This window comes from Acomys russatus, chromosome 12 (genome assembly GCF_903995435.1).
Source record: "Acomys russatus chromosome 12, mAcoRus1.1, whole genome shotgun sequence".
Classification (NCBI taxonomy): Eukaryota; Metazoa; Chordata; class Mammalia; order Rodentia; family Muridae; genus Acomys; species Acomys russatus.
In genome coordinates, this window is record NC_067148.1 from 38,325,686 (window position 1) to 38,335,040 (window position 9,355).

General features: G+C 51.4%; 1 protein-coding gene across 1 annotated transcript; it reads left to right on the top strand.

The window, feature by feature from the left end:
* The first annotated feature begins 383 nt into the window (after positions 1-383).
* Chrnd (cholinergic receptor nicotinic delta subunit) lies at positions 384-8,289 on the top strand. The gene is made up of 12 exons (XM_051154256.1): positions 384-525; positions 774-919; positions 1,287-1,331; positions 1,630-1,739; positions 1,908-2,063; positions 2,277-2,389; positions 4,595-4,795; positions 5,279-5,390; positions 5,472-5,586; positions 6,752-6,956; positions 7,044-7,162; positions 7,843-8,289. Exons 1-12 carry the CDS (start codon positions 474-476, stop codon positions 8,023-8,025), a joined length of 1,557 nt encoding a protein of 518 aa, XP_051010213.1. The 5' UTR covers positions 384-473; the 3' UTR covers positions 8,026-8,289.
* The last annotated feature ends 1,066 nt before the right edge of the window (positions 8,290-9,355 follow it).

The following is a 9,355-nucleotide window of genomic DNA, read 5'->3' on the forward strand; positions in this document are numbered from 1 at the left end:
GCCTATACACAAGCACATACATGCATGTCTATGCATATAACTAGACACGTGTACACACACCATACACATATACCATATACACAAGAGAAGCTAGAGGCAGGACAGCTGCTAACATGTCTTTTACTACCCAAGTGGCAGCAACTGGCCTATGTGTCACCACACTATCAAGGCTACCAACACACACACACACACACACACACACACACACACACACACACACACACACCATGTGTCCCCCGTCCTCTGCCACCCTCCCAGCCCCCACCCTCCCAGCTATCCCTGACTATCCCTGCTTTGGGCTCCTGCCCTAGCTGGCAAACCCCACCCCCTCATCACCAGCCTTGAAGTATCGGATTGCACTTCCGGCCTCTTCTTTCCAAACACCCCAAGCCAGCGGCACCTGTCCCCTAGCCTGCCTCACTCCATAGCCAACTGGCTGAAGGGAAGACCTAAGCCCCAGTCAGAGGTGGGGGATGGCGGGGCCTCTGCCCACACTGGGGCTGCTGGCTGCCCTTGCTGTGTGTGGTAAGGGTGGACATGACTCCCTTCCTGGGGGCCTTCTGTGCTCTCCTGGGCTCCCCACTGCATGGTTCCCTCCCTACAATTATGCCTACTTCCCACTCTGCCCTTTTTAACCCCAGGTATCCCACTCCCAGGAAGCAACTGACTTCCCTCTGCTCTGCCCAGCCCAGGGCTAACCCAGCAGGACCATAGGGAAGCTTCCCTCCTGGGTCTGGTGACCAGTACCTTGTTCCTCTCCTGAACCCTCCCAGGCAGCTGGGGCCTGAATGAGGAGCACCGGCTGATCCAGCACCTGTTCAAAGAGAAGGGCTACAACAGAGAACTTCGGCCGGTGGCTCGGAAGGAGGACAGAGTGGATGTCGCACTAAGTCTCACCCTCTCCAACCTCATCTCCCTGGTGAGTGGACCTTCCTGGGATGGCCTGGGCTGGGGAGAGGACGGCAAGAAGGGACAGTTGCTCAAAGGCCTCCTCATCCTGACCAGCTCTTCTTCCCCGTGAGACCTACCTAAGTAGTCCCCAGACCGGATGGCGCTATGGAGCTACAGCTACCCAAAGCCGTTAGCTGTGCCTTCCAACTGTCACTGCTCGTCCCTGTGCCCTCCCGGGCCTCACTTCAGCAGCCTCCTGCCCTCTGCTTCTGTAGTCTGCAGACCCACTTCAATTTGTTGCTCTTGTAGGCCCTGGTCCCCTGGAGCCTGGTGACTGAGTTTGGGTGAGATTTCGTTGGGACCATTTGGGGGACAATTCTCTTGTTTGATTACAGAAAGAAGTGGAAGAGACCCTCACCACCAACGTGTGGATAGATTATGTGAGGACACCCTGCCAAAGGCCCCGGGGCCCTTTTGTGCTCACTTCCGGTGGGGATCCACAAACTCCGTGGACACTTCATTGGGATAGCTTGACTACATGGATCCCAGCTGCCTTCTTCCACCGAGGCCTCTGCTAGCACTGAGGACATGTCCTTGAAGGCTAGGGTTCCTCTGTGCTAAAACTGCCACTCTGTTCCAACTCTCAGGCTTTGTTTTGTCTTCCCTAGAGAAGTGAGGACCACTGGGGAGGGTGGACAGAGGCAGAGCCCACTCCTGATGTTCTTTCCGGACTTATAGGCCTGGACAGACAGCCGGCTTCAATGGGATGTCAATGAGTTTGGGAACATCACTGTCCTGCGCCTGCCCCCAGACATGGTGTGGCTACCAGAGATTGTGCTGGAGAACAAGTTGAGAGGAAGCCTCCCAGACCTCCCTGCTTTGTCCTGCTTCCCTCCCTTATCCCCTCAGCCTGCACCTCCAACCTTGCCTGCCCGCCCTTCCTCTCCTGGCTCCTCCAGTCCTGCCAGTCCCTGGCTGGCCAGGGCACACAGTGATTATGGTCCCTCATCCCACAGCAATGATGGCTCCTTCCAGATTTCATACGCCTGCAATGTGCTTGTTTACAACTCGGGCTACGTGACCTGGCTGCCGCCCACCATCTTCCGCTCCTCCTGCCCCATCTCGGTCACCTACTTCCCTTTTGATTGGCAGAACTGCTCCCTTAAATTCAGGTGCGTCCACCTGAATGTCTCTTAGTCCAGGGCACCCAGCCAGGGGACAGGAGGCAGTGAGGGAAATGTTCTCAGGCAAGGGCCTTGGTCCCATGCTGACCAAAATCTTCTCAGACCATATCCTTTCCCAACTAGCCCTTCCCCCTTCGCCACAACCTCCTGCCCCTAGAAGCCCCATCCAGAGACTCACTCTTTGCCCATTGCTCTCTCCAGTTCACTCAAGTATACAGCCAAGGAGATCACACTTAGCCTAAAGAAGGAGGAGGAGGAAGATGGCCGTAGCTACCCCATTGAATGGATCATCATTGACCCTGAGGGTTTCACAGGTACTTCAGAAGCCATGGTGGGTGAGCCCTGAAGATGCACACATCCTTGGATGTACACAGTCACACAAGCACCTCACACACTCACACACACACAGACACAGCCTGCACACCTACAGAGACTCCAAAAGTAGAAACACCACTACACCCAACACACACACACACACACACACACACACGATATTTGTGAGTATGGCAGGGCCCCTGAGGATAGATGTGGCTGATGCAGGTGTAAACAGGCCTTCCTGCACCTGGAGAGCCTAGGGGTGTGGTTAGGACGTCCCATGGATGGGTGTGTGTCACCACCAACCCCATCTGTGGGTAGCTCGGCTCTGTGGGCTCCCTGCTCAGTCCTGTATGGCAGAAGAAGCCATGTCTTCTGGTTTCAGGGCTGGGATACCCTAGATGGGTCTTATACTCATCTAAGGTTCTCCCTAAGATATAGGCCAGGGAGGGATAGCCAAGAGCTGACACTAGAGCTTTGGTTTTTAACTTAGAAGGCAAACTCAAAAGGGTGTGGTAACACACCCCTGTAATCTCGCCACTTGGGAGGCAGAAACAGAAGAACTGCTCCAATTTCAAAGCCAGCCTAGTCCACACAGGGAGTTCCAGGCCAGCCAGGGCTACACACCAAGACCCTGTTTCAAAAACTAATAAAAACAAACGGCGCTCAGCAGGTAAATGGCACTTGCTGCTCAAGCTGAGAATATGGGTTCAATTCCTGGAGCCCATATGGTGGAAGGAGAAAATCAGCTCCTACAAGTTATCCTCTGACCTACACCCCATACCCCCCCCCCACACCTAACAAAACAAAAAGAAAAGTGTGATGGTGCACACCTCACTGTGCAGCACTTCAGAGGCTGAGGTAAGAGGATCAGGAGTTCAAAGACAGCCTTGACTGCATAGTGATATCAGCTTGAACTGCAAACTCAAGGGCCAAGAATGTTTTAGTTAAAACAAAGTACTACGTGTGTGTGTGTGTGTGTGTGTGTGTGTGTGTGTGTGTGTAGCACGCACATGCATGCCCTAGCACATCTGTCAAGGTCAGAGGGCAGTTTGCATGAGTCAGTTCTCTCCTTCCCAGAAATTGAACTCAGGTCATCAAGCTTGACAGACACCTTCCAACTCATGGAGTCAGCTCATTGGCTCCTGCCAGTGATTTTAAAAAACTCTCTTTAATTGTCACACAACCCAATTACTATAGCTTCTTTTTTCTTTTCTTTCTTTTTTTTTCTTTGTTTTGTTTTGTTTTTGTTTTTTTGTTGTTGTTTTGTTTTGTCTTGTTTTTGGTTTTTCAAGATAGGGTTTCTCTGTCTAGTCTTGGCTGTCCTGGACTTGCTTTGTAGACCAGGCTGGCCTTGAACTCATAGCGATCCAATATAGCTGCTGCTGCTTCTTCTTCTTCTTCTTCTTCTTCTTCTTCTTCTTCTTCTTCTTCTTCTTCTTCTAGATTTTATTTATTTATTTATTTATTTATTTCATCATGTATATGAGTGCTCTATTTGCATGTATACCGCATGCCAGAAGAGGACATCAGATCACATTACAGATGGTTGTAAGCCACCATGTGGTTGCTGGGAATTGAACTCAGGACCTCTGGAAGAGCAGGCAGTGCTCTTAACCACTGAGCCATCTCTCCAGGCCCGCTTTTTTCTTTCTTCTTCTTCTTCTTTTTTTTTTTTTTTTTTTTTTTTTTTTTTTTTTTTTTAATTACTATTTATTTTACTTATCTGGGAGTTTTTTCTGAATTTGCATCTCCGTACTAGAAGGCATTGGATCCCATGGGACTACAGTTATAGATGGTTGTGAGTGCTGGGAATTAAACCCAGGACTTCTGAAAGAGCAGCCAGCACTTCTAACTGCTGAGCCATCTCTCCAGCCCCTTGTGACAGCTTTTAAGCCAAAACATATTCCTTGTTTGAACCATGTACAGTTTCAGCTTCTGCTTTTTTCCAAGGAGAGAGAGAAACAAAACAAAAAAGACCATAAAAGAACCACAAAAAGTCAGAGAAAAACTTCTTCCTCAGAGACTGAACCTGCTAGCCCAACCCCCAGAGACAGACCCCACAGCACCCAAGACTTCTCCATGCTTCAGCTCCCTCAGACAGCAGAGGGTCTGCTTTGCTGCCTCGCTCTGCCCCAAGGCTCCTTAGTCCCATGGGCTCCCTCCTCCAGCTTAATCCCAAACTGTCCTTGTGCCTCCCTCAGAGAATGGTGAGTGGGAAATAGTACACCGGGCAGCCAAAAATAATGTGGACCCGAGTGTCCCGATGGACAGCACCGGCCACCAAGACATCACCTTCTACCTCATCATCCGCCGCAAGCCACTCTTCTATATCATTAACATCCTGGTTCCCTGCGTGCTCATCTCCTTCATGATCAACCTGGTCTTCTACCTGCCGGGCGACTGTGAGCCCCATGCCCCATTCCCTGGCTCCCCGGCTCCCAAGGCCACCTAGCACAGGTGTTCCAGTCTGCCCCCTTCTCTTCATGGTGTAGGGAGAAATGACTCTGGATAGCATTGTGTATAAGAACTCAGGCAGGAATGGCAGGCGGCCCTGGCTGCTCTTTGGTTTAGGAATGGCACGTTGGGGTTCTGCCAGGATCCCTGGGAGCTTTCTTGAGTGACAGGGATTTGGCAAACAGAACAGTTAATGCTGATCGCTGACCCAGTGCTGTGCTCTAAATGTTTTCGAGAAACAGGCAGGGAGTTTGGGTTAGGCTACTTGCCCAGCTAATAAGCTATGGGGACAGGATTTAAACCCAGGCATGTGATGCCATACTCTATGATGCTGTCATGGCATTTTGAACAGTGGCAGCAGGGCCCACCATTGGGGGGGGCGGGCATCATGGACTCTAAGCATGAGCTTCCAGCTAGATCTGACTCTCCAGGTGGAGAGAAGACCTCAGTGGCCATCTCAGTGCTCCTGGCCCAATCTGTCTTCCTGTTGCTTATCTCCAAGAGGCTGCCTGCTACATCCATGGCCATCCCTCTGGTAGGCAAGTGAGTACAGCCCTGCCCACACCCAGCCCTGCCCGTGCCTCTGCCCTCGGTCCCCACTCCAGGCACGGTGTGTGCCCCCAGGTTCCTGCTCTTTGGCATGGTGCTGGTTACCATGGTTGTGGTGATCTGTGTCATCGTGCTCAACATCCACTTCCGAACACCCAGCACCCATGTGCTGTCCGAGGGAGTCAAGAAGGTGAGCTTTCGACCCAAGATGGAAACCAAGTCCTGGGCAGGGGGATCGATGAGAGCGACAGGTGTGCTCAGAAGCATCAGGCGCAGAACCGCTGCTCCTGCTTCACAGAGTGAAGACCTGAGTTCAATCCCTAGCCCCACTAAGCTTTAAAAAAAAATAAGGGGCCAGATAGATGGCTCAGTGGATTGGAGCACTTTCCACCAAGCTTGATCCCCTGAGTTTGATCCCCCAGGACCCATGTGGTTTAAGGGGCGGAGGACCAACTCTTGCAGCATGTCCCCTACCTCCACAAGAGCACTGTGGCATGTGCACACCCAAGCACATATATGCCTACATACACGTGCATGTAAACAAATGTAATTTTAAAACTAAAAAGTAAACAGGTGAGGACACAGGGGACAGGGTGTTTGGGATGAGGCTATCTTTTAGCTGAGCCACTGAGGGCCAACAGGCTCTGCTGGAACAAGTCATCTTCTGGGCGACAATTCTATAGATCTTCAACAAAGAATCTATAGGTCTTTAGTGATGATTCTATAGGTCTCTAATGGCTTTTGTCTTTAATTGTTTGAAGACTGAGCTCAATATTTGGGCTTCTACTTACTCTAGACAGGGTCATACTATACAATTCATAAAAAAGAGGAGGGGGGCATGAGTGATGGCTAGTTGGTACAGTGCTAGCTTGCCCAAGGCCCAGTACTAAATGTGAAGCCAGCCTGGTGGCACAGCCCTAGAATCCTAGTGGGAGGATCAGAATTCAAGGTCATCCCTCAGTTACCTGGTGAGACCTAGGCTGTCCTGGGATGCATGAGACCCTGACTCGTGGAGGAGGAAGAGGGAGGAGGAGGCCGGGCTGTGGCTCAGTGATAAAGTGTATGCTCAAACTCTTAATTCTCTTGCCCCTGCCTTCTGAATGCTGGGGTTACAGACACATACCTCATCCTCAGCTCCTTTTTGTTTTTAAGATTTATTTTCAGTGACTGAGTTCTTCTATTACTGTGAGTAATGAGGGACCATTGAAAACATCCTCTATGCCAGTCAGTGGGGGGATCTGGGAAACAGATGATGGGGTCAGCCTTGGGACCCTGGCAACCAGGGTCATCATAATGTATAGAGGTGACTCCACATTTGTGAAATGGCCTCTCTTGTGTCCCTTTGACTGCCAAAGTTCTTCCTGGAGACCCTGCCCAAGCTCCTGCTCATGTCCCGCCCGGGAGAGGAAGACCCTGGCCCCAGGGCTCTCATCCGGAGGAGCAGCTCCCTGGGGTACATCTCCAAGGCGGAGGAGTATTTTTCACTCAAGTCCCGCAGTGACCTCATGTTTGAGAAGCAGTCAGAGCGGCACGGGCTGGCCCGGCGCCTCACCACAGCCCGTGAGTTGTGGTAGCCTTGGAGCTTGGCCCGTACGTGGGAGGTGAGCATGGATAGGCATCACTCCTGCCTCTGGCCCATGTCCACAGGCAAGCCCCCAGCAAGCTCTGAGCAGGTCCAACAGGAACTTTTCAATGAGCTGAAGCCAGCTGTGGATGGGGCAAACTTCATTGTCAACCATATGAGGGACCAGAACAGTTACAATGAGGTGAGTGACCTGAGCTTCCCATGGAACCAGATGTGCAAGTATTCTACTGATCAAGTGAATTCTGTCTTCCCCTCATATATACATGCCTGCTTAGATGAAGAGATGCATGATGGGTAAGGGTCCCTTGGCATGTGTTCTCCCAGGAAGGCAAAATTCCTTCATGAAGTCTCACAGCATCACACTGGGCCAAGCTCAGGGTCACACACAGACACACAGCCCTACCGGATCAAGACATTCTAAGTCTTTCTTAGGGTCTATTCTTTCTCCTCAGATACTCCAGACAGTATCATTATTTATTGTTATTATATTACTTTTGTGGCCCGAGGGATTGGACTTCGGGCTTTATGTATACTAGGAAAGCTGAGTGCCACCCCCAGCCGAGCATCAGGCCTTTCAAAGGCAGCCATACTGGGTTATCTACTCTTAGGCAACTTTCTAACAGTCCCCCATTGTATCCTCCTGTTCACATGTGGCTAGAGGCACCCCTGAGTGGTGTGGGCCCTTACTAGGAGTAATGGCAGCATGTCCTGACCACCTCCCCCTCCCCCACTGATGCAAGCCTGAGATGACTCCACACACACATATAAACCAACCCTATGTGCCTCCATTACTGGTCCCTAGCTTAGGGGTGTGATCCTGAGAACCTCCCTCACCCCATGGTGTCTTGACCCTACTTGTAGGAGAAGGACAACTGGAACCAGGTGGCCCGCACAGTGGACCGTCTCTGCCTGTTTGTGGTGACACCCGTCATGGTTGTGGGCACAGCCTGGATCTTCCTGCAGGGTGTCTACAACCAGCCTCCACCCCAGCCTTTCCCTGGAGACCCATTCTCCTACGACGAGAAAGACAAGCGCTTCATCTAGGTCAGGCATGAGTGGACAGCCAGGCAGACAGCAGTCTGAGAATAGCAATTAGTTCCTGTCCGCGAGTTGGGGCCTGCCTGGCACTGTGTGGCTGGGCTGAGGTCATGGTAGGGAGAGGCCGGCTCCCGGGAGCAATTCCTTTCTAAATAAAGGAGGGAGACACTTGAGATGGGCTGAGAGTGGATGTGGTAGGAAGGAGGCCCCAGGGATGTGGGGAGAGGCAAGGGTCTTGCTCAAGGGCCAATGAAATGACACCAGGACTGGGAAGAGCCCTTTGAGGGTCCTTCAGTCTGAGCTGCGTCTCTGCCTTGCTCCCTTCCAGTCAGAATCTGAACCTCCTGTTTCCTTGCCTTCCTTCCCTCACCCACCCACTCAAACTCAGGCTCCCAGGTCCCATCCAAGGCCTCCTCTCCATTGTCTAGGGGAAGGAGGTCTTCTACGGTGTTGGACTGTCCAGATTGTCATCTTGTCAGCCCCGATTCCTTGGTCATTCTGTCTGGGTCCTTCTGAGAAGCTGGGGACTAGCATGGAGGATCATGAGACCATCAGTTAAAGTTCCATCAGCGTGAGTCACACACATCCAGGACCCAGTCCCTGTAAAGTACCCCCAAGTTCTTTTCTTCTTCTCTCTGGACTGCCTAAACCAGGGTTGCCTTACAATATTTGAGCACACTTGTGATAAAGAATTATCTGTTGTTCGCCTGAAGTTCAAGTTTAAATGTGTATTTGGTTTTCTTATTGACTACAGCCATCGACCCCATCCTAAAGGAAGGGCCATTCAGACCTGTCCCGGGTCTTGTCGAGAACATGCTTGAGTGTAGCCTGCAAATCCCACCTCTCAGTTCACACCTTGAGACAGTCCCTGCACTGTGCACTTGGCAGTAAGAGTAAAATAGGGTAGAAATGATGCTATGGTCCTTCAAAGAACAGCTTCTGAGATGGTGCTGCTCTTGCTGGGTGATGGTGGCGCATGCGTTTAACCCCAGCTCTTAGGAAGCAGAGGCAGAGAGATCTTTGTAAGTGTGAAACCAGTCTGGGTTACATATTCACACACACACACACACACACACACACACACACACACACACACACACACACACACACACACAGTGGCCTCTCCCTCCCACTCTGCCACTCTCTTTGGGAAGCCAGCTATGGTGCTGAGGATCTGCAGAAGGGTCCACCTAACAACAGCCACATGGGTAGGTAGAGAAAGGACCTTTCTGCCCTGGTGGGACCTCCAGATGAGAGCTTAGCTGCTTCCAGGTTCTGGACCCTCAGGAATTGTGGGGGATAATAAATGTGTTTGAGAGCACAGATTTTGTGGCAC